The sequence below is a fragment of the Onychostoma macrolepis genome, chromosome 09 (assembly GCF_012432095.1).
Source record: "Onychostoma macrolepis isolate SWU-2019 chromosome 09, ASM1243209v1, whole genome shotgun sequence".
NCBI classification, from domain to species: Eukaryota; Metazoa; Chordata; class Actinopteri; order Cypriniformes; family Cyprinidae; genus Onychostoma; species Onychostoma macrolepis.
In genome coordinates this window covers 62,065-87,842 of record NC_081163.1, presented here as the reverse complement: position 1 = coordinate 87,842, position 25,778 = coordinate 62,065, and the positions used below count along the sequence as shown (strand labels likewise).

Sequence of the window (25,778 nt, the reverse complement as noted above, 5' to 3'; positions counted from 1 at the left end):
CAAACTTTGCAATTGAGTCTGCAATAAAGAGAAGGGTTCAAAAGCTTGAAACCCCAAAGCATATGACAAGTCCTGAGCCCAGACACTCTGTGACAAGTCCTGAGCCCCGGCGTGCTGAAAAAAGCCCCGAACCCAGTCGGTCTATGGGAAATTCTGAAGCACAACAGTCAGGAACAGTTACTTTAAGTGGTCTTGCTCGTAAGTGATTTATTAAATAAATACTCATGTCTCTTTCTAGATTTGTTTTCACAGGTAAATACAATTTATTATCTGTCAAAATTACGTAAATCACATGTTTGTCTTTATTTTTAGCTCTTCTGCATAGAATTCTTACAAATCAGGAAATGATGATGGATCAACTCAAAGTCATTCTGATGAACATGCAGAAAATGGGCGAACCTGCTCATGGGCAGGATCCCATCGACAGAGACTTACTGCCACTGAAAGATCTTACCTCCCTGCTGGCTCTGGAAAAACGTCTGAGGGAAGAGGCTGACCTCAAAAAAAAAATGGTAACTAACACTTTGCCTCACCAGCATATTGCATAAACTACTCTGACATATATTCAGTTTGACTAAACTTTAATCAGACAATATATTAATATTCCACTTTATTGGACCATGGAAAACTAAAATTGATATTTTAAACTGGGGATCATTGCGGTATTAGACTTGCAGCATTTTTGTTTTGTTTTACTATAGTTTAAAATCTTGTGTTTAAACCTCAAGGACACTGCAACTTCATGTTGTCAGTTGAATATGGAACTGCATCAGTGATAGAGTGACAGTCCTACAGTAGATAACAGGTTAAGAAAGCAAGTATCCAACAAAGAGACTTGTTCTAAATGCCAACTAAGCGTGAAGTGATATAATGTATTTTTTTTATTTTATTCTGAATTAGGTAACTGTGAGTAGTGTTTATATAAAACATTTATCCATGTTTTTTAAATGATCTTTTTTAGATTACTGCATTGAGCTTCATTGGAGGAGTTGATGTTAAGGATAGCGTTTGGCGGGTTATGGGGCACTGTATTACCAACTCCCATGGCAAACAACTTAACTGGCGTGGCATCAATGGCAAAACAGCTTTCCACAAACTGCAGCTGAAAGATGTCATTACTGGTAAGTGTTACAGTACATTGCATCTTCAGTCTAATAAGTCCATTCTCTATTTCTTGCATGCTTGATGCATATTTACTCAAATTACGTAATTATTAAAAAGGTTGATTAAAAAGTAAACACTTAAATGCATACTTGCACGGGTATGACAGCCAGCAGTTTATCACTAAAAGCTTTATTGTGGAAACAATCCCAAACATAGCTGTCCATCTCCACACATGGAGCTCTCATACAATAAGAAACTGATGCAACAGGCAATCCGTATTTCCTGATGCATCCCTTACTAAAAAGAAGTATACTTTACAGTTAGGTCTGGGCGATAAAACGATAATGAAAATTATCGCAATATAATTTTTCTCAATAAAACAATATCAAGAGTTTGATAAATGTTTGATAATGTTTATGCGCCAGAAGCGGAACAAAACTCATTTGAACCTCGCCACACTGAACATGTATCCGCTCGGCTCAAGTCCAAACTGCATCGCAGCGTTTATCAGATCAGATGTGTTTACTTGCTGAATGGTCTTGATCACACGACCACTAAACAGCTGTGAGATCCAGTGAGAAGCGCTTGAATTCAGCGAAGAACACCAATGTCTCAGTGATTTAAACCAGTTTAAAGGCACATGAAACAGCGCTGACAAACAGGAGAAACACTGTGTGCAACGAGGCAGTTAGAAGGCTTTTCCGTCTACAAAGTCCCATCATTTACCATGGATTTACTGTAACGTTAGCCTAGTAATATTAACTGCACAATGAAATGTGGGATATACATATTGAATTGTATTATATTATTAATGTAGACAATGTATTAAAGGACTAATGGAATATAATTACTGTATTTAATAATGTATTTAGGCTACTGTTTTTCATACAAATACCATAGAAACCATAAAGTTACATTTTGCCATGATAGTTAGGTGCTATAGGGCTATGCCTGGTTTTATCTGTAGTTATCATGATCTAATTGCATGACACTGGATGACCAATGGTTCATTTTAACAAAACTCAAACAGTCAGAATATTAAATTTTATCAAATAAAAATGAGGTTGTTCTATTAAACATGCTGTCGATTGTGCCATTACTGCGAATATCACAACAAAAGGCAAAGAGAAAATCACTCACAGCTCTTGAATAAATAACTTCAGCTTTAATAAGCATTAATCTATCTATGATAAACTATGCAGTGTTATTTTATATTTGATTACTTTATTATAATTAATTTTTAGACCATACCTGAACAGTAATGTTAGTTGACCCTCCTGAAATTAAAGCACTAGGCCTATATAATGTGTATCTTTATTTAATTGTTTATCTTTTTTTATCTATTGTTTATCTTTGTTTAATACTAGTGCAAAATGCCCGTGCAAAATCAGTTTTTGTTTGTGTTTTTAGTATGCTAAACATCGAGAAAATGCTACGCTTGAGCAAACAGTTTGTAAATAGGTTACTACAAATGATGGCAAAGTGCCCGTGCAAAATCAGTTTTTGTTTGTCTTTTTAGTAATTGTTGGTTTGGTGTGTTTGAGAGCTCATTGTTACAGTAACACAGCAAAAGTTCTGTGACATAATTGAGTGCAAAATGCATGATTAAGGTGTAAAATGGTCCCAAACATAACTCCGGCGTGCTCGCTATACATGTTTTGCGGTTGAGCAGCACGCACGCGCATGAAGACCTGCTTAATCGATGATTGATAAGTTGTATCGATTAAATGTATTATCGACAATTAATCGATCGTCGATTAATCGTTGACATCCCTAGTGATGGATGATTAAGGAATTTGGCCTTTGTGTTTCCTCATATTTAAACTCCTCTGAAACAAGAAATCATAGCTATACAATTCCATGTTCCTAGTCACCCTGGTTTGCTAAAAAAGGTTAAACTTGTGCATTTTGGGCATCTGGAAACAAAGAGTGTCCTTGTCCGTGGCCAAAATGTTCTTTACAGTGGCACTGGCAAAGTATGCACTTGGCTACTGCTTGTCTGCTAAGATTTTCAAAAGTTGTCTAATCCATCCTTGCATTTACAATGTTATATATTTTTAGGAACTGTCAGAAACAATAGACTTACAGCTGCGGCCACCGATCAAGAAATTGAAACATTTATTAAAAAATGGCTTCATCTGTCAAGTGACCGAGACGGAGGGAGAAGAGAAAGGGAGAAACGGAGGAGGTCCCAAGACACCTGTAAGTCAGTTACATTGTGTTTTTGCTATATGTGTATAGCATGGTCTGTCTGAATACTTTATTCTGATTGGCTGCAAGGTATACATTAAAACATTGGTAAAACTTTAACATTAGTTAAAGGGTTAGTTCACCCAAAAATGAAAATTCTGTACGTAATTACTCATGTTGTTCCAACCCCGTAAGACTTCCGTCCATCTTGAACACAAATTAAGATATTTATGATGAAATCTGAGAGCTGAATCACTCCTCCCAGGCTTCTAAGGGATTGAAACTTGCCCGCCCAGAAAAGCGTATTGAAAACATCGTTAAAATAGTCCAAGTGACAACAGTGACTCAACCATAAGTTTATCAAGCGATGAGAATAATTTTCATGCGCAAAAACAAACAAAACAACAACTTTATTCCACTATTCATTTTCGCTACTTGGTTCAATCAAGTTCACGTAGTGTAACTGCGGGTTCTACGTTACCGTGCAGGCTCACTATTGGCCGACACTGGTCATGTGTGTGATGCGCTGCGCAGTTACACTATGTGAAATTACTTGAACTAAACATAGAACTAAGCAGCCGAAAATGAATAGTGGAATAAAGTCGTTATTTTTGTTTGTTTTTTTGCGCACAAGAAGTATTCTCGTTCACTTTCAAATTCGCGATCTTGGTGTCACATTCTACAAGAACAGATAATTGTCTGCTTATATCTATACACCTTTCACTTTTTAAGACTAAAACAAAAGATGGATTCATTGTTATTCTTAATTAAAAAGCTCAACAACAATAAAACAGTACATTGACAATGACAAACTAGCTTACATAACAGTTATTAACAAACACGAATAAGATGAGGCATGGCATAATGCTGTATTATAGACCAAGTATATTACAGAATGTTTAGCAAATTCTGAGGTCTTTTACTTTAGTTTGAAACAAAATCCTCCGTTGCACTCCGTCTGCGACGCGGCGAGTATAAACCAGGCTCTACCCATGAAGCGCTCGCGCTGAAAGCACCTCTCTTCACGTGATCAGTGAGATCTGACTCCTGCTACAATGTGCTGCGGCTGGCAGCACGCGCTGTATGAAGCAGACACTTTGGAGCAGCGCAGATCATGCACTCGTACAAATGCGACCACGTCAAATTTTAACTCGCAAAAAATTACCATTTTGGTCGCAGTCTAGAGCCCTGTCATGTTAAATTTAATCTTCGTATTACAACAATAAAAAACATTTTATTTATAAAAAGCTTTAGCAGCAACACTAATATTAGCAGTAAGCAAAATAAATGTAGAATGTATAATGTTTTCAAATGGAGAAAATAAATAAAGGACAAGAGTCATATCAACTTCATTTTTAACTACAGTTTTAGTAGGTTTATAAGCTGTTAAATAGGCTAAAGAGTGAAGAATAATTCACTGGATAATGTTAATTCACTGAATAATATTCTCTGGAATATTGGAATATAACAAGCATTGTATTTTATTGCATTTCTCAACTGGCATGCTATATTTTTTGTCATTCTAAATGATGCTGCTGACAGTGCGGTTTATCTTTGCATTTACACAGAACTATACTCAAACTGCGATCGATTGCAGAGAATTTCCATAGAGTTGTATTAATTTAGATGTTTATAAACAAAATAATGGTTATATAGTAAGTGTTAATACAATTTAGGGTGCTTCAAAAAAGTGAATCTTGTTAAAAGTTACATGCAGTGGCCGTGCTGAGCATTTTTTGAGCATCAACCAGCTGAGTGAACTGCAATATGAAGCGGCTTCACAAGACTAATGATGAGCATATAGACAACAGAGAGAATTAAATTCAATGTTTTTATTTCCAACATGCAATCATTCATGGCTGTATTATTTAATTCATGCAAAGTTACGTCTTTATTGGGAGAGGACTTGACGGATTATCTACGTGACTCCGACTTCACGAGACTAATAGACCACAGAGAGAATTCAATTCTGCGCTTTTATTTCCAACATGCGCTAATTCATGGCTGTGTTATTTCACGCAAAGTTACATCTTTATAGGGACAGGGCTTGACAGAGTATCTTATTTATCGTATTTCTTATAGAGCCAAGTTGCATAAACTACATATCAGGCATTTATGTAATACATCTAATTTGTGCATTAATGACTGTAATATTAAATAGTTTACTAACTACAGCAAATCAAGTACCTGCACGCCGTTGTTGTTGTCTCATCTCCCCTCGGCGTTTATTGGTGAATCCGATATTACAAAACCGATATCCGATTATGGAAAAATGGCTAAATATCGGTAAATCGATATATCGGTCGATCTCTAATTGTGACGCCCCTAATGCATTATTCAAATCAAAAGTTGTATTTGTTAACATTAGTTAATGCACTGTGAACTAACATGAACAAACAGTGAATGACTGTAACATTAAAAAAGCTTAAATAATGCAGTTCATGTTAGTTAATACATTAATTAATGTTAACAATTAAGGCCTTAGAGTTACCAAACTGTTTAATGCACTGGTAGTTCCAGTCCATTTTTCCCCATTCAGTATTAATGTGTTATTGCTATTAAAACACTATTGTAAAATCAGCATTCTGTTACTGAGTCAACAGTGTTTTTTTGTGTGTGTATCCAATAAAGGCTTGCAAGATTGCCATGATGACACAGATGGGCCCAGTCAAGGAGGTCAAATTCTTTAATTTTGGATGGCTCCATTTGCCAATGTTTTCTAGTGTGTTTACTTCTGCGTTGTCTGTTTTTTGTTTTTGTTTTTTTGGATGACCAACTGGAAACATGTTTTGTTTTTTGTTTAGTTCTAAGATGCTTTATATGCACATATTTTGTGTTTGTTCATTATTACTATTTTTTTTTTTTAGATTGCTTTCCAGTTTTGAAAATGGAAACTTGCACTTGGTTGTTCTTTGACAATATTAATAAATAATGCAAATGATTTCAGAAATGTGTTTAAATCATCTGTTGTAACTTCTCTTAACATAAAAAGGGGGCATTTTTACATTTCCCTTTAGTTTATATCTCTTAGTGTCAATGATATGGCACAGCATGCACACACAAAAACACACAGTTATGGTTTATTTATGTAATTCTTGGCTAACATGTGGCTGAACAACTGGCCTACTTGTGGACCAGATCTGGCAAACAGGAGTGCATTGCAAAGTGCCACCATTCCATGCTGCATGAGGAATGTTGGGAAAGACCAGGGTTTGTATAAAAATCAACTGAGGCCAGGTGTGGTTTATTTGGTTTGTTGTTGGGTTACATGTGGCATTGCTATGGCTTAATTGTGGCTCAAATCTGGCAAAGAGGAGTGGACTGCCTTAAGTGCCATAATGTTCATCTGGCCCATGTGCCGCGTGAAATGATGGCACTTGGGCGGTCCGCTCCTGTTTGCCAGATTTGGGCCACAATTAAGCCATAGCAATGCCGCATGTCAGCCATAAAAAAAATAATGAAGCAGAACTGGCACACATCTGGCCCAGACACCAACATTGCTGTGGCCCAGATCTGGCCCACACTTGACACTTTCATGTGGCCCACATGCCGCGTGGAATGATGGCACTTGGGCGGTCCGCTCCTGTTTGCCAGATTTGGGCCACAATTAAGCCATAACAATGCCGCATGTCAGCCATAAATAAAATAATGAAGCAGAACTGGCACACATCTGGCCCAGACACCAAAATTGCTGTGGCCCAGATCCGCCCACACTTGACACTTTCATCTGGCCCACATACCCTTTGAACTGTAAACTGTGGGCCAGATGTGGGCCAGTTCTGCTTCATTTTTTTTTTTTTTCGCTGACATGCGGCATTGCTATGGCTTAATTGTGGCCCAAATCTGGCAAACAGGAGCGGACCTCCCAAGTGCCATCATTCCACGCGTATGTGGGCCAGATGAAAGTGTCAACTGTGGGCCGGATCTGGGCCACAGCAATTTTGGTGTCTGGGCCAGATGTGGGCCAATTCTGCTTCATTATTTTTTTTATGGCTGACATGCGGCATTGCTATGGCTTAATTGTGGCCCAAATCTGGCAAACAGGAGCGGACCGCCCAAGTGCCATCATTCCACGCGGTATGTGGGCCAGATGAAAGTGTCAACTGTGGGCCGGATCTGGGCCACAGCAATTTTGCTATCTGGGAATGCTCTTTAAAGTTATTAAATAATATATATGGATGTACTTTGCAAAATATGGTAATTCAAAGGATTGACTTTAATCTCTATGTTATAGTTCAGTTCATCAGGAGAGATCAGAAGCAGAGTCCAGCTGTGTGTCTCTGAGGAGTGACGCGTCTATGGTTCATCCAATACAGTTTAAGAGTGGAGATACAAAGACTGATCTCAGGTACATTTTAAGATAAATATTATTATAGCATGTAATTTAATATTATCAAAATAATGTATTTTGTACAATATAGGAGAAATTCTTCTCCTACATTGCTAATAGATATTTTTATCTTTATCTGATAATTTAACATATATAGCACTCAGTACTGTTTAACATCTTTTGTAACAACATAATGTAAAATAAATGATCATGAAATGCTCTTTAAAGTTATTAAATAATATATATGGATGTACTTTGCAAAATATGGTAATTCAAAGGATTGACTTTAATCTCTATGTTATAGTTCAGTTCATCAGAAGAGATCAGAAGCAGAGTCCAGCTGTGTGTCTCTGAGGAGTGAAGCGTCTATGAATCATATAATACATTTTAAGAGTGGAGATACAGAGACTGATCTCAGGTACATTTTTGTATAAATTTAATTATAGCATAACATTTTATATTATCAAAATAGTGTTATCCTTTTTTAAAAGTTATATTTATGTGCCTTTTATGCCTTTATTTAGACAGGATAGTAGAGAGCAGACGGGAAAGCATGGGATGAAGAGAGCGGAGCGAAGGAACCCGAGACTGAAATCAAACTCCGGTCTCTGTGAGCACAGGTGCGCTGTATGTCAGCACACTAACCTCGAGGTTATTGGCGCCGTCCAAAATATTGTTATGTTAATTTTAAATGTCTTTATCTGATATTTTAACATTTTTAGTGTTACACAGAGAAGCATAGATTATAAGAGTGAAGATACAAAGACTGATCTCAGGTCTATTATTTCTGTAAAAGATTATTTGATTATGATACAGAATACATGACAGATCATGTGCTCATTAGCTTATTTAATAATGCAGTATTTTATTTTACAGGCATGAAGTCCTCAACAAGTTTAGATTAAATCTCATGAAGAAGTTTGGTCGTCTGTATGAGGGAACAGCGACGCAGGGAAACCCAACACTCCTGAATGAGATCTACACAGAGCTCTACATCACAGAGAGTGAGAGCGGAGAGATCAGTAATGAGCATGAGGTGAGACAGATTGAGACACAATCCAGGAGAGCAGCAACAGAGGACACAGCCATCAAATGCAATGACATCTTTAGACCTTTACCTGGACAAGACAAAGCCATCAGAACTGTGCTGACAAAGGGAGTCGCTGGCATTGGAAAAACAGTCTCTGTGCAGAAGTTCATCCTGGACTGGGCTGAAGGGAAAGAGAATCAGGACGTCCAGCTCATATTTCCACTGCCTTTCAGAGAAATCAACTTGATGAAGGACAAAACACTCAGTCTTTCAGATCTTCTTCATCTGTTTTTCCCTGAAACTAAAGAAATGGAAATATCCAGTGATGAATATAAAGTGTTGTTCATCTTTGATGGTCTGGATGAGTGTCGTCTGTCTCTGGACTTTCAGAGCGCTGTGAGGTTGTGTGATGTAAGTGAATCAGCCTCAGTGGATGTGCTGCTGATGAACCTGATTGAGGGGAATCTGCTTCCCTCTGCTCTCATCTGGATCACCTCCAGACCAGCAGCAGCTGATCTCGTCCCCTCTGAGTGTGTCCATCGAGTGACAGAGGTACGAGGCTTCAATAAGCCACAGAAGCAGGAATACTTCAGGAAGAGAATCAGTGATCAGAGTCTGGCCAATACAATCATCTCACACCTGAAGTCATCAAGGAGCCTCTACATCATGTGCCACATCCCAGTGTTCTGCTGGATCTCAGCCGCTGTTCTGGAGAAGATGTTGAGTCCAGCAGAGAGTGGAGAGATTCCCAAGACTCTCACTCAAATGTACACACGCTTCCTGATCCTTCAGACCAACATCAAACGTGAGAAGGACTATGAGAAGAAGGTGACGGATGAAGACATGATCCTCAAACTGGGGAAAGTGGCTTTTCAGCAGCTTGTAAAAGGCAACCTGATCTTCTATGAGGAAGACCTGAGAGAGTGTGGCATTGATGTGACAGAAGCATCAGTGTACTCAGGATTGTGTACTCAGATCTTCAGAGAGGAGTTGGGCTTGTATCAGGGGAAAGTCTTCTGCTTTGTTCATCTAAGCATTCAGGAACATCTAGCAGCTCTATATGTGCAACTCTCCTGTACAAACAACAACAGAAATGTGTTTGAGCTAGTCACCAAACAGAGTTTGTGGTCTAAAGTGAAGGACAGGTTTAAACATGTTTCATTTTCTGAGCTGCATCAGAGAGCTGTGGATGAGGCTCTACACAGTAAAAATGGACATCTGGATCTTTTCCTGCGGTTCCTTCTGGGTTTGTCAGTAAAGTCTCATCAGATTCTCCTACAACAAATAATGACGATGAAAAGAAGCAGCTCTGACAGCAATGAGAAAACAGTTGAGTACATCAAGAAGAAGATCAGGACCATTGACTCTCCAGAGAAATCCATCAATCTGTTCCACTGTCTGAATGAACTGGGTGATCGTTCACTAGTGGAGGAAATACAACAGTATCTGAAATCTGGAAGAATAAAGCAAGCCAAACTCTCTTCATCTCAGTGGTCAGCTGTAGTTTTTGTGTTGTTGACATCAGACGAGGAACTGAATGAGTTTCGTCTTGATAAATTTGTTAAAGGAAAGAATGAGCCTGAAAATATGAAAGTTCTTCAGAAGCTGCTGCTTGTGATTAAAGAATCCAGATCAGTTCAGTAAGTATCACTGAGAACAATCACTTCACTGTTAAAACATTAAGAAAATCAAAGTTAAATGTCATAAATCTTCAGTGCTGCAGATGTTGTCCAGAGTTTAGTGGTCAGTATTTTGATGTGTTTTATATAAAATCAGCGACACTGTAAGATTCAGAGACAGAGAAGTGGCAGATGAATAAATTATTTGGGTTTGTCAATACTTAAATTCCTTTTTTGCAAAGACATTTTTAAGTAATTGTAATTTTTAAAGGTGTCATGAACTGCCTCTGTTTATTATTTTGTACTGTTCTCTGAGGTCCACTTATAATGTTGTCAAGATTTTTACATCAAAAAACATAATTTAGAAGTAATAAGCTATTTTCTGTGCTGTTTTTGACCCACCTCATCAGAACGCTCTGTTTGAATAGACGTGGAGGATTGTAGACTCAGGACCTGTCCACACGGAGACGCGTTTATCAATTTTGTATCATATAGGTGTTTCGTCCAGACGGATACGGTGTTTTGGGAGAGTGAAACCGATATTTTTTTAAACCGGGTCCCAGAGTGGATAAATCTGAAAACGCCGCCCTTGCGTTTTCGTGTGGACAGTTAATCCGTATATTTTCTGAAACGATGATGTCATGAGCCCACGTCTCGCCCCTTAGTCAGACACCGCTACGTCACGTAACAGCAACAAATACATGAACAAACACTGAACGATTGTCTTTTTATTAACTAACATTAACACAGATTAATAAATGTATTGTTCCATGTTCGTTTGTATACCATGCGCAAGATTTATGTGCATAGTCCAAATCTTCTTCTCTGTTTTTAGTGTATCTCTGTGGCAGAATTACAGTGCCACATGCTGGTCTGGCATGTATACTACAGCGTTTTGTGTTGGTTTCGTGGTTTCGTGTGGACGCAGATATTTCTTGAGACGAGGGGGAAAAAAGATCAGATAGGGAAAATTCTGGCTTCGTGTGGACGTAACCTCAGAAGTAAATGCCCACTGCTGTAGGAGTCACGTGACGTGCTCATGAACCTAGTCGCACTTGAGTAGAGCTCGGTACGTCTGGCCCCTTTTTGCTGATTTTTTTTTGTTTGTTTTATTTTAAGTTTTATTCCTTAATAATACTTTCCCTGAGGGCATACAATTGGAAACAGCAGGAGTTGTCACCGTCGGCTTCTCCAATTAAGAAGAAATCCAAGCCACCGATCGCGAGTAATATGACGGACAAGATGGCGAACACTGTTACATACTTTGAGGACATTCTAAGAACCGAGTTAACGGCGATGCGGAACGAGTTTGCATCTCACATGTCAGTTGTTCAGTCGCTATGCTCTAAATTGGATCTTCTTACAGGGGAGATGAGAGAACAAAAGAAAGTTGTCACAGATCACGATAGGCATGTAGCGCGCTCGAGCAACTGGTTGTGGACTTACAGGATCGCAATAGGTGCAGCAATCTGCATCTGGTCGGATTGCCTGAAGGTTCCTAAAAGGTCGACCCTATGGGCTTTTTGAATAGATCGCTACCGACGTGGCTCCCATCTCTGGCGGGCAAAGAGATTGAAGTGGAGCGAGCGCATCGCATGTACACAAGGCTCTCCTCAGATCGCGCTAAACCACAGGTTTTCATCTTTAAACTGTTACGGTACACGGACAGGGAGCTCATTCTGCGGGCCGCCAGACTTCACGCCCCAGTGAAAACATCTGTCGGAGCAACGCTGTCTTTCTTTCCAGATTTTTCTCCGGTCACCGCAAAAAGAAGAAATGCATTTGCACCAATTAGGACGGAAATGAGAGAAGCTGGCATCCAGAATTTTATTCTTTATCCTGCAACGCCGAAGGTCATTCTCAATCAAGGTGAACCTAAAATGCTTTACTCCCCAGAAGAAGCAAGAGTTTTTCTCAGATCCCATTTATCCACCAACTCTTAGTGAGCTTCAGCTGGACATTTGCTGTCTAATCAGAGAAGAGATGCTCTAAATGGTTGGGTGACTGTGTTTTTCACTGTTCACTTTAATGTTCACTTCTTAATTCATAGTTACTAGAAGCTTTCATTGTGCATACAGTATCGCTTACTGATTATGATGTTATTTTATTTGTTTTAGTTGTATTCTTTATCTCTCTTTCTTTTTTCTTTTTAATAGAGATACTACCTAGTCAATATGTGATTATGGGGCCAATGTTGGTGCTTCAGTAACGTGCAGGTTTTTGTTGACGTCATGGATCATATTAAGGGGTGCTGGCAGATCAAGGTTTGTTCTTGGTTTGATCTGCCATAGTTCATGGGAATGTGTTTGTTTTTTTGAATAGTGACGAGAAGGGTGTGGGTGGGGTGTGGTTTAATGGTAGACTCAACTGGTTATATTTTCAAACTTGTATTTTGTCTTATTATGCAGTAATTCTGTTCGATACCTATGACTGACCTTAATATTCTGAGTTGTAATATTAATGGCCTAAATGGCCCTCACAAACGTACAGGTTTTCTGGATTTTATGCTAAGAAGAAAAATTGATAAATGTGGACCAAAGGAATCACACTCTCAAGCTTTTTTGCAATGTGTAATCTCATCCTCATTGGTGGATAGTTGGCGTTTATTAAATCCTTCTGCTAAGTCTTTCACTTTCTTTTCTGCTACTCATAAATCCTATTTGCGAAATGACTATATTTTCATTTCTACTTCTTTATCTTCAGCTGTTCGTGATGCCGATATCTGTTCCTTATCTCTGTCAGATCATGATGGAAATTTATACAGATTATCTTTGATCCCTCGGCCATTTTGTGCCATTAGATGGCGATTTAACCCTAACCTTTTGCAGTCAATTCAGAAATAAATTTGCTGAGTTTATTGAAATTAACCAAGGTTCAGTGGATGATCCTCGAACACTTTGGAATGCAGTTAAATGATTTATAAGGAATACAGTGTCTTGCAAATGTATTCATTTCAAGACTTAATTTTTTTTTCATGTTTTGTTATGTTGCTTTCTTATGCTAAACTGCTTTAAATTACTTTTTTCCACATCAATCTATACTCCATACACCATAATGGTGAAGCAAAAAAACAGATTTTTAACATCTTCGAAAATGTATAAAAAATAAAAAAACTTAAATGATTCCATTGCGTAAGAATTCATACCCTTACCTGGGACAGTTGAAGTTTAGCTCAGGAGCATTCATATTGCTTGTAAATGTTACTGCACTTCGAGTGAAGTTAACCTGTGGCAAATTCAATTGAATGGGTATGATTTGGAAAGGCACACACATCTTAATAAAAGGTCTAACAGCTGATGATGCATATCAGAGCAAAAACCAAGCCCTGAGGTCAAAAGAACTGCGCGTAGAGCTCAGAAACAGGTTTGCGTTGAGCCACACATCTGGGGAAGAGTTCAGGAAAAAATTCTGCTTCATTGAAGGTTCACAGAATCATGCAGTCTCTGTTACCCTTAATGGAAGACGTTTGAAACATCCAGGACTCTTCCTAGAGCTGGCCAAACTGAGCAACTGATGGAGAAGGGCTTTGGTTAGTGTGGTGACCAAGAACCTGATGGTCACTCTAGCTGAGCTCCATGATCATATGTGGAGATAGGAGAAATCTACAGAAGGACAAACATCACTGCAACACTCCATCAATCTGGGCTTTATGGCGGTGTGGCAAGACTCAATCCTCTGTTCAGTGTAGACACATGAAAACACACTTAGAATTTGCAAGAAAGCACCTAAAGGACCCTCAGACTGTGAGAAATAATATTCTCTGGTTTGGTGAACCTCGATTCCAACCATCATGTTTGAAACAAACCAGGCACTGCTCATCATATGCAGAGTACCATCCCAGAAATAAAGTGTGCTGGTAGCAGCCTCACGCTGTGGAGCTGTTTTTCAGCAGCAGGGACTGAGGGAAACGTCAGAGTAGAAGAAAAGCTCAGTGCACCAAAATATTGATATAGCCTTAATGAAAACCCAGTCCAGGGCATTCAGAACCTCAGACTGCGCAGAAGGTTTACCTTCCAACAGGACAATGGACCTACACACACAGCAAGAGTGGCTTATAGACAAGTCTGTGAATGTCATTGAGTGGCCCAGCCAGAGCCTGAGCTTGAACCCAATCAAATATTTCTGGAGAAACCTGAAAATGTGCATCTGCCCCCATCCAACCTGACAGAGCTTGAGAGGTGAATAGGTGAGGAGAAGAATAGCAGATAATTGCCTAAGGCTGATGAGCAAAGCTTGTTGCATCAAACAAAAAATACTTGAGGCTGTAAAGGTGCTTCAGCTAAATATTTAGTTAAGGGTATGAATACTTATTTCAGTGTTTTGACATTTTTTTTTTTTTTTTTATAATTAATTTACGAAGTTGTGATAATTCTGTTTTTGCTTTGTCAATATGGTGTATGGAGTGTAGATTTTTAAAGCAGCTTAACATGAGGCAGCAACATAACAAAATGTGAAAAAAATGAAGGGATAATACTTTTGCAAGGCACTGTAACTCAATTTCATATGCCTCTTTCCTTCAGAAAAACCGACACAAAAAGATAGTTGAACTGTCCAGAATCTGACTAGAGATAATCAGCGTTGTTTCTCAGACAATACACTCAGCAAAATCATGGCGGTTAGGTCCGAACTCAATTCATTACTGAGATCCACGGCAGAATTCCTGATTCAAAGATCCAGGCAGAATTATTATTTTCAAGGGAGTAGACCAAGGCACCTTTTAGCTCTAAGATTATGCAACAGTGAAAAGTTTGCAAATATTTCAGCAGTGAAATCCCGATCTGGGCTCATTATGACAGACCCAAAAGACATTAATATCGCCTTCCACTCTTTTTACTCTAATCTCTATACTACTTCTGCTGATGGTGACCCTGACTCTTTTGCATCTTTTCTGTCCAAACTTGATTTACCTAGGCTGTCAGATTCCGATTCGGAATACCTGGCTGAACCGATCACTCTTCAGGACATGAACAAGGGGAAATCCCCAGGCATAGATGGTATTCCAATCGAATTGTATACTACTTTTTGGTCAGATTTAGGCCCCCTCATGTTAGATATGATACATTTTTCAGTTACTCAAGGCTCATTTCACCCATCTATTAATATAGCTGTTATTTCTGTGTTGTTAAAGATAAAGATAAAGATCCGACTTCTTGTTCTAGTTACCGGCCACTTTCTTTGTTAGGGACTGATGTTAAATTATATGCTAAAGTACTATCTTGTCATCTAAAGAAATTTATGAATAGGCTAGTTCATCATGACAAAACAGGATTTATTAAATCTCGCTCGGCTTCGGATAACCTACGCAGGTTATATCATATTATTAATTCAACGAATATGTCATCCTCTCCTTGCGCAGTATTATCTCTAGATGCGATGAAAGCTTTCGACCAGCTAGAATGGAACTATTTATGGGTGGTTCGACAGCATCTGGGTCTAGGATCGTGTTTCATAAATAAGCTAAAAGTTCTGTATGCCAATCCAGCAGCCACTGTTCTCACAGGTGCTATTCGTTCTAACCCATTTTTTATACATTGAGGTACTCGTCAGGGTTGCCCACACTATTACATCATAGAGTAGAACAGGGGTAGGCAACGTCGGTCCTGGAGTGCCGATATCCTGCAGAGTTTACCTCCAACCCTGAAAAAAAACCTCACCTGCCTGTAGCCCTAGTAATTCTGAAGACTTTGATTAATTTGTTCAGGTTTTTTTGATTAAGGTTGGAGCCAAACTTACAACATTCCACAAGCTGTTGTTTTGACACACTGCCTTCAATATAAAAAGTTTTTAGACTAATAATAAAGTTTTGAGTTCTGAAACTTACAGGATGTTTTTATAGTACAATGTCCTCTTATGTCAAAAGATCAAGATAATTTTGGTTTCTCAGTTCATGACCCCTTTAAACCACTGACATTGTGCAACAAAGTTTTTTTTTGTGTTTGTACTTTATTTTTATTAATGGATTCACTGTTATACTGATCTGATCTGAGAGAGTGAAGAGTGTGTCATTGTTCTCTACAGGTTGAGAAATTGTGGCATCACAGATGAAGGTTGTGCTGCTCTGGCTTCAGCTCTGAGATCAAACCCCTCACACCTGAGAGAGCTGGATCTGTCTTGGAATAAAATGGGAGATTTGGGTGTGAAGCTTCTCTGTGCTGGACTGGAGGATCCTCACTGTAAACTGGAGATACTGCGGTAAGATAATCTCTCTGATAGTCTCATGTCTTTGTCTTAAGTAAGATGTGTCCTTTAATGTAAATTCTGACTAGACACACTAAATCTCAGCACAAATGACTGAAGATGAAGTTAATTTCATTCATCTTCATCACATCATGAGCTCTTGCTCCTGTTTTGATCCACCAAACATTTAATGGAGCTTCAGTTGCTTCTGCTAATTTGATTAATACTCCACCTGCCCATCTCTGTGTAAGAGTTTATTTTCCTCCTATTTTCCACTTTTCTGAAATCCCATGAGCTCATTGTGTTCTCACAGATGATGTGTGATTTAATGATTTCTGTTCAGTTTATAAGCTGCCAAACATGACATAATGATGTGTTTGATCACAAGAGTTAATAATGAGATGTAATGAGGAACACGTGGCTCCTGTGAAGCAAATGTCCTCCTGTAGGTGTTTATTAGAGGAGCAAGTGACTGTTTCTCCAGACAGATCCGTGCTTATATCACTATGAAACAATATTTCACATTCAGCTCTGTGTGTCTGTTCAGTCCTGAAGCACATGACAGTTTCAAACAGCACCATTGAACATTAATATGCATAAATCTTATTCTATCAGCAGCAGTTTGTGGCAATGCTTGTCATTATATCTCCTCTCCTGCTCTGAGACCAGAGTCAATAACAAACTACAGACACTTGAACTACAATTCACATTGTGTCATTGTTCTCTACAGGTTGAGTAATTGTGGCGTCACAGATGAAGGTTGTGCTGCTCTGGTTTCAGCTCTGAGATCAAACCCCTCACACCTGAGAGAACTGAGTCTGTCTTGGAATAAAATAGGAGTTATGGGTGTGAAGTGTCTCTGTGCTGGACTGGAGGATCCTCACTGTAAACTGGAGATACTGTGGTAAGATCGTCTCTCTGTTAGTCTCATGTCTTTGTCTTAAGTAAGATGTGTCCTTTAATGTAAATTCTGACTAGACACACTAAATCTCAGCACAAATGACTGAAGATGAAGTTAATTTCATTCATCTTCATCACATCATGAGCTCTTGCTCCTGTTTTGATCCACCAAACATTTAATGGAGCTTCAGTTGCTTCTGCTAATTTGATTAATACTCCACCTGCCCATCTCTGTGTAAGAGTTTATTTTCCTCCTATTTTCCACTTTTCTGAAATCCCATGAGCTCATTGTGTTCTCACAGATGATGTGTGATTTAATGATTTCTGTTCAGTTTATAAGCTGCCAAACATGACATAATGATGTGTTTGATCACAAGAGTTAATAATGAGATGTAATGAGGAACACGTGGCTCCTGTGAAGCAAATGTCCTCCTGTAGGTGTTTATTAGAGGAGCAAGTGACTGTTTCTCCAGACAGATCCGTGCTTATATCACTATGAAACAATATTTCGCTTTCAGCTTTGTGTGTATGTTCAGTCCTGAAGCACATGACAGTTTCAAACAGCACCACTGAGCATCAACATGCATACATCTCATTCTATCAGCAGCAGTTTGTGGCAATGCTTGCCATTATATCTGCTCTCCTGCTCTGAGACCAGTGTCAATAACAAACTACAGACACTTGAACTACAATTCACATTCTGTCATTGTTCTCTACAGGTTGAGTAAGTGTGGCGTCACAGATGAAGGTTGTGCTGCTCTGGCTTCAGCTCTGAGATCAAACCCCTCGCACCTGAGACAACTGAATCTGATTGGCAATGAACTAGGAAAATCAGGAGTGAAGTTACTCTCTGATCTGAGAGATGATCCACATTATAAACTGGAGAGATTATTCTGTTGTGAGTATATTATTATTTCAATCTTTTAAAAGTTTAGTAACAGGCCTCATATGTGTGTAATTGGAGAATATAAGATGATAATTCAGCTTCACTTTAGTCCCAGTACATTTGCCTTTAATACTGTGACCTATGAATATATGAATATTTTCATATTTTCCAGTGTCTCTGTGTGTAAATAATAAAGAGAGAGTTGTTGATAATTTACTGTTAATAATCTATGATCAGTTGTTCATTCATATCTCTGTCTGTAATATGAATATACTGTGTTTTTTTCTGAACTGGATCGGCTGATGTGATGTGACAGCAGTAATGTCTCATACTCATATGTGACTGTCTGTGTGTTTTATTGTAGGACTCTCAGTATTTAGACGTTAGTCCAGTTTCCTCAGGATCAGCTGATGGTGAATAAGGAGCCGCTACAGAGACGTCACAGTCTCACAATCAACAGAGACTGAAGACACAGAGACACACAGCATCACAGAAAGTTAAAACACTGGGCTTATATAGATATAGTTAGAAATGGCAGGTGTGAAAGTTACTACAATATGTTATTTTTAATTTAAACTGGAACCAATTTAAATATTTTTTTTTTTTTTGCATTAATGTTATGCCTTGAGACACTAACATGTGTGTAATGGATCAAGCAGCGGCAGAATCTGGAGCAGGATCTAATTGATGATAGCTGTATTGTAACTGATGCTTGTAAAGTCATGTCGCTATTATTTGTATAGCGCTTTTAACAATGCAATTTGTGTCAGAGCAGCTTTACATCAGCTTGATATAAAACTGGGTGGCTTTATAGTTTTTAGACGGGGAAATAGTTTGCTGAAATAGTGTCATTCTCCTCTGGCCAGACAAAATCAGCAGTTTAAATCTAGGCTAAAGCAAAGTCAGATTGTGAAAAGGACTCATCTGGTTTCTGTGGTCTTGTCCCGATGGCCATCTAGGAGACAGGGTCTTCACTGGGGATCAGTCTCTGGGGCTCATCTAGTTGTCCTCGTCTCCGCTGACGTTCAGACCTCATCTTAAATAAAGATGAGGTCATCTCATCTTTATTTAAAGTGAAGTGACATACTCAGACCCATACTCGGAATTTGTGCTCTGCATCCAACGTGCACACACACAGCAGTGAACACACACACACCATGAACACACACCCAGAGCAGTGGGCAGCCAATTATGCTGCGGTGACATAAAGACTCGAACTCGCAACCTTTGGATTACAAGTCCGACTCTCTAACCATTAGGCCACGACTTCCCCATATAGCGGAATAACAATATATAGCGCTTTTAACAATACAGATTGTGTCAAAGCACTTAACAGTATCAAATTGGAAGATAGAGTGTCAGTAATGTATAATGATAAGATTAAACACTCAATTTTCAGTTAAATGCATTTCATTATTGAGATCAGAGATGTCATTGTCTAGCTCAGTTTAGTTTAAATAGTATCTGTGCAATCAAATCGGCGATAATCGCTAGAAATTAAGTGTTCCCAACTGAGCAAGCCAGAGGCGACAGCAGCAAGGAACCAAAACTCCCTCTGTGACAGAATGGAGAAAAAAACCTTGGGAGAAACCAGGCTCAGTCGGGGGGCCAGTTCTCCTCTGGCCAGACGAAACCCGCAGTTCAAAAGTTTATATTTCTATTTTTTATTTTGTTGCAATTTCTAACAATAATAGTATTATGTAGTTAGGTATTTTATTATATTTTTAGTTTTTTGTTATATTTTTAGTTTTATTGTATTTTAATCGAGGTCTTCACTGGGGATATGTCTCTGGGGCTCATCTGGGTGTCCTGATCTCCGCTGACGATCAGGGCTGTAGACATCATCTCTTGGTGCTGATCCACCATCTGATCGGATACGGACTGAGAAACAGACTAGGAAGGAAACAGACAAATATTAGCGTAGATGCCATTCAACTTACGATGTAACGAGTACATCGTGTGTTATGGGGAATGTTCCCGGTTCCGGTTGATCTAATTAATGCAGCCTAACAATCCTTTAACGGATTTGAATAATAGAAGCGTATTAATGTGTTATGTGTAAGCCAGGCTTACAGGTAGGTAGACTGTTCCAGAGTTTGGGTGCTAAATAGGAATAGGATCTGCCGCCCGCAGTCGATTTTGATATTCTAGGTATTATCAAACGGCCGGAGTTTTGAGAACGCAGCGGACGTGGAGGACTATAATGCGATAGGAGCTCGCTCAAGTACTGAGGAGCTAAACCATTCAGGGCTTTATAAGTAATTAACAAGATTTTAAAATCTATCCGATGCTTGATAGGGAGCCAGTGCAGTGTTGACAGAACCGGGCTAATATGGTCATATTTCCTGGTTCTAGTAAGGACTCTAGCTGCTGCATTTTGGACTAACTGTAGTTTGTTGATCAAGCGTGCAGAACAACCACCCAATAAAGCATTACAATAGTCTAACCTTGAGGTCATAAACGCATGAATTAACATTTCTGTATTTGACGTTGAGAGCATTGGTCGCAATTTAGATATGCTTTTGAGATGAAAAATGCAGTTTTACAGATGCTAGAAACATGGCTTTCAAATGACAGATTGCTATCAAACAGCACACCTAGGTTCCTGACTGATGAAGAAGAATTGACAGAGCAGCCGTCAAGTGTTAGATAATGTTCTAGGTTATTACATGTGGGGTTTTAGGTCCGATAATTAACACCTCTGTTTTCAGAATTTAGCAGTAAAAATTACTTGTCATCCAGTTTTTATATCGACTATGCATTCCGTTAGTTTCTCAATTTGGTGTGTTTCACCGGGCGGAGAAATATAGAGCTGAGTATCATCAGCATAACAGTGAAAGCTAACACCATGTCTCCTGATAATATCTCCCAAGGGTAACATGTAAAGCGTGAAAAGTATAGTGAATACAATATAGTGAAACTCCTACTATATTGCAGTATGCTGTGTGTATACTAAGAATAGTACGTGAATTGTCTGTATGCATGGAATACCGGATTACCTGCTACATTTGCTGAAATTTGATGTATGCATCTGAAGACACTGCGTGGGATACTGTTTCCCAGAAAGCAATGTGACGTTTCATCTTCAAATGCGTGAGTGAACTGGAGGCGGGAAATAGTTATTAATGTAAGACTTGTATATGTACGTATATACATGTAAACTACAAACCATCGCTGTGCATGTAAAAACAATATCATTAGTAGGACATAAATTGTACTTTAATCTCTACGGCACTTTTACGATCAAGTCAAATCACGTCACCTTTATCTCTGTAGCGCTTTATTGAAGTTACTATTTAATATCTCTGTAGATATTAAATAGTAATATTAATATTGCAGTAATATAATATATAAATAAAGTTAATATTTCAATTATGCAAACATGATTAAATTCTGCTGTCAAGCAGCTCTAAAAAGAAATGGAATGTATTTACTCTAAGGACAAATAGACCAATTTGTTAGCCGAGGCTTTTTACATTAACTCCGCCCACCAATGCCTGGCTGCGATAAACAGCACTGCAGAAGACACGTGTATTCATATAGTATCAGTGGCGCAGTGAGTAAAAGACGTGAAATGTGTGCTGTTGATGCGAGCGATCCGAGTTCGAGTCTGCCTTTTGTCAATCTCGTGCAACTCCTTTTCCCATCACATACCAGATCAGAAAGGCATTTGTTTTCAATAAAAAATTAAGTAAATATTTGAAAAGTGGAAATTAAATGCCTCATTAATAATACCACTGTTTAGCGGTAGGTAGGTTTTTGTCCCAATAAAGTGGAGTTCATCAAATAAAATGTATGATAATTTACGCTCAATAAGTTATTGCACACTGTTTTATAATGTACTACAGTACTGAAGTATAAATATCTGCCACCTAACTATTTACACACTTGTTGCTAAAGAAAATGCTGCTATTTTAGTGTAAACAGAATTTATCATTAGTTGCACTTAGTGTAACTAGAATATATCACTTTTTCCAATTAGTGTAACTGCTAAAAATATCAATGTTCAGTTAAAGACAGCTCAGTGTTGATTCAGTTCTGTCCAATAGCCTATGTAAAGTTCTTCAATTATGAATGAGTTCAATTGGGCAGTATAGCATTGTTTACTAATATGAAGCCTTATAACAAGCCTTTGTAAAAAGAATGGTTAGCACATTTGTTTGTAAGGTAACAACCTTGACAGCTGTGCTGAATTAATGTTTGTGTTTGTCATGTGACAATTAAGCATACTACTCTGAAACATGTGTTGCTTATTATATACTGTTTCACACACTATTCTTTAAAAAACAGTAGGCAGTATGCACTGTGTACTGGGCAGTAAGCAGTAAGCAAGTATGCCATTTCAAACACAGCCTGTCTGTGTTAAGTGTGTTTTGTAGTTTACAGACGCTCCCTGAAACACTACAGGTGAGTGAAGTGACGCCATCTTTGTTTCCACGGCACAAAAAGTGAAAGTAAATGTTCAGAGTTGATGTTTCTCCATTTAAACAGCCAGAATCGATTCTATATGGATTATCAAAGTGTTTCATAGGAACTTTTATAAAAGCTAAGCCATGATTTACGTGTAGCTGCTTCATAGAAAGGCGATGGATTTTGTGAATCTGTGTAAATAAGGTGAGTGCTGATGATCAGGTGCTTTACAGTGACTTTATCATTCATATTTCCTGTAAAGGACGTATATTTTATATGTTTTATATTTTCTTTTGCAGGCAGATGAACGTGGTTTGATTGGTGTTTGGTGTTGTCTGTGGTTTATTTGATCATTTGTTAACACACGACTAACATTGTGTATCTGAGTGAACGCCGCGTCTCATGATCTGTTTCTCTCAGGATCCGTTCAGATGAATTATTGTGTTTGTTTGTCATTTCTATTCAGAGTCAGTGCTGGAGATCAGATTCTGTTTCATCATGGATCACACACAAACATCCACAGATGAAGAGTTTTCTCCAGGATGCAGGTACTTTGAATAAACACTGTATTAAATCACCTCGAATGTGTCTGGAGGTTTTTAAGTTAAAATGAAGATTTTATTTTTTTTAAATGTCAAAAAACCTGCTTATGGAGTGTATTTGATGAAAAATACATAAAAGATTATGATTCTCATCATAAAGGATTAAATCTGTTTTGTTATAGTCCAGTTCAGCAGAAGAGATCAGAACCAGAGTCCAGCTGTGTGTCTATGAGGAGTGCCGCGTCTATGAATAAGCCAATAGAGTTTAAGAGTGGAGATACAAAGACTGATCTCAGGTACATTTTTGTATAAATTTAATTATAGCATAACATTTTATATTATCAAAATAATGTTATCTTTTTTTAAAAGTTATATTTATGGGCCTTTAATGCCCTTATTTAGACAGGATAGTAGAGAGCAGACTGGAAAGCATGGGATGAAGAGAGCGGAGCAAAGGAACCCGAGACTGAAATCGAAGCCGTGAGCACAGGTGAGCTGTATGTCAGCGCACTAACCACAAGGCTTTTGGTGCTGACAAATAGTGTTATATTTATTTTTAAATGTCATTATCTGATATTTTAACATTTATAGTGTTACACAGAGAGAAGCATGGATTATAAGAGTGAAGATACAAAGACTGATCTCAGATATAATATTTCTGTAAAAGATTATTTGATTATGATACAGAATACATGACAGATACTGTGCTCATTAGCTGTTTTAATAATGCAGTATTTTAATTTTCCAGGCATGAAGTCCTCAACAGGTTTAGATCAAATCTGACGAAGAAGTTTGGTCGTCTGTATGAGGGAACAGCGACGCAGAGAAACCCAACACTCCTGAATGAGATCTACACAGAGCTCTACATCACAGAGAGTGAGAGCGGAGAGATCAGTAATGAGCATGAGGTGAGACAGATTGAGACACAATCCAGGAGAGCAGCAACAGAGGACACAGCCATCAAATGCACCTTTACCTGGACAAGACAAAGCCATCAGAACTGTGCTGACAAAGGGAGTCGCTGGCATTGGAAAAACAGTCTCTGTGCAGAAGTTGATCCTGGACTGGGCTGAAGGGAAAGAGAATCAGGACGTCCAGCTCATATTTCCACTGCCTTTCAGAGAAATCAACCTGATGAAGGACAAAACACTCAGTCTTTCAGATCTTCTTCATGTGTTTTTCCCTGAAACTAACGAAATGGAAATATCCAGTGATGAATATAAAGTGTTGTTCATCTTTGATGGTCTGGATGAGTGTAGTCTGTCTCTGGACTTTAAGAGCAAAGTGAAGCTGTGTAATATATCTGAATCAGCCTCAGTGGACGTGCTGCTGATGAACCTGATTGTGGGGAATCTGCTTCCCTCTGCTCTCATCTGGATCACCTCCAGACCAGCAGCAGCTGATCTCGTCCCTCTGAGTGTGTCCATCGAGTGACAGAGTGCGAGGCTTCAATGAGCCACAGAAGCAGGAATACTTCAGGAAGAGAATCAGTGTTCAGAGTCTGGCCAATACAATCATCTAACACCTGAAGTCATCAAGGAGCCTCTACATCATGTGCCACATCCCAGTGTTCTGCTGGATCTCAGCCGCTGTTCTGGAGAAGATGTTGAGTCGAGCAGAGACTGGAGAGATTCCCAAGACTCTCACTCAAATGTACACATGCTTCCTGATCCTTCAGACCAACATCAAACATGAGAAGGACTATGAGAAGAAGGTGACAGATGAAGACATGATCCTCAAACTGGGGAAAGTGGCTTTTCAGCAGCTTGTGAAAGGCAACCTGATCTTCTATGACGAAGACCTGAGAGAGTGTGGCATTGATGTGACAGAAGCATCAGTGTACTCAGGATTGTGCACTCAGATCTTCAGAGAGGAGTTGGGCTTGTATCAGAGGAAAGTCTTCTGCTTTGTTCATCTGAGCATTCAGGAACATCTTGCAGCTCTATATGTGCACCTCTCCTGTACAAACCACAACAGAAATGTGTTTGAGCCAATCACCAAACAGAGATTACAGTCTAAAGTGAAGAACCGGTTTCAACTCAATTCATCAGAACGTGTTTCATTATATGAGCTGCATCAGAGAGCTGTTGATGAGGCTCTACAGAGTAAAAATGGACATCTGGATCTTTTCCTGCGGTTCCTTCTGGGTTTGTCAGTAAAGTCTCATCAGATTCTCCTACAACAAATAATGACGATGAAAAGAAGCAAATCTGACAGCAATGAGAAAACATTTGAGTACATCAAGATGAAGATCAGGACCATTGACTCTCCAGAGAAATCCATCAATCTGTTCCACTGTCTGAATGAACTGGGTGATCGTTCACTAGTGGAGCAAATACAACAGTATCTGAAATCTGGACGAATAAGTGAAGCCAAACTCTCTTCATCTCAGTGGTCAGCTTTAGTTTTTGTGTTGTTGACATCAGAAGAGGAACTGAATGAGTTTCGTCTGACTAAATTTGTTGAAGGAAAGAATGAGGCTGAAAATATGGAAGTTCTTCAGAAGCTGCTGCCTGTGATTAAAGAATCCAGATCAGTTCAGTAAGTATCACTGAGAACAATCACTTCACTGTTAAAACATTAAGAAAAT

The 25,778-nt window shown here is 38.7% G+C and overlaps 1 protein-coding gene and 1 pseudogene across 1 annotated transcript in view; both read left to right on the top strand.

Moving 5' to 3' along the window:
* The window catches only part of LOC131546589 (NLR family CARD domain-containing protein 3-like), a 30,520-nt gene extending 9,863 nt beyond the window's left edge, over positions 1-20,657 (top strand). The window contains exons 4-10 of the mRNA XM_058786271.1: positions 7,529-7,642; positions 7,929-8,042; positions 8,149-8,244; positions 8,501-10,294; positions 16,292-16,465; positions 18,070-18,248; positions 18,601-20,657. Coding sequence (XP_058642254.1) covers positions 7,529-7,642; positions 7,929-8,042; positions 8,149-8,244; positions 8,501-10,294; positions 16,292-16,465; positions 18,070-18,248; positions 18,601-18,602 — 2,473 coding nt within the window. The 3' untranslated portion in view covers positions 18,603-20,657. The remainder of the gene's footprint in view (positions 1-7,528; positions 7,643-7,928; positions 8,043-8,148; positions 8,245-8,500; positions 10,295-16,291; positions 16,466-18,069; positions 18,249-18,600) is intronic.
* Positions 20,658-21,043: 386 nt separating this feature from the next.
* LOC131547485 (NACHT, LRR and PYD domains-containing protein 3-like) overlaps positions 21,044-25,778 on the top strand; it is an 18,382-nt pseudogene continuing 13,647 nt past the window's right edge.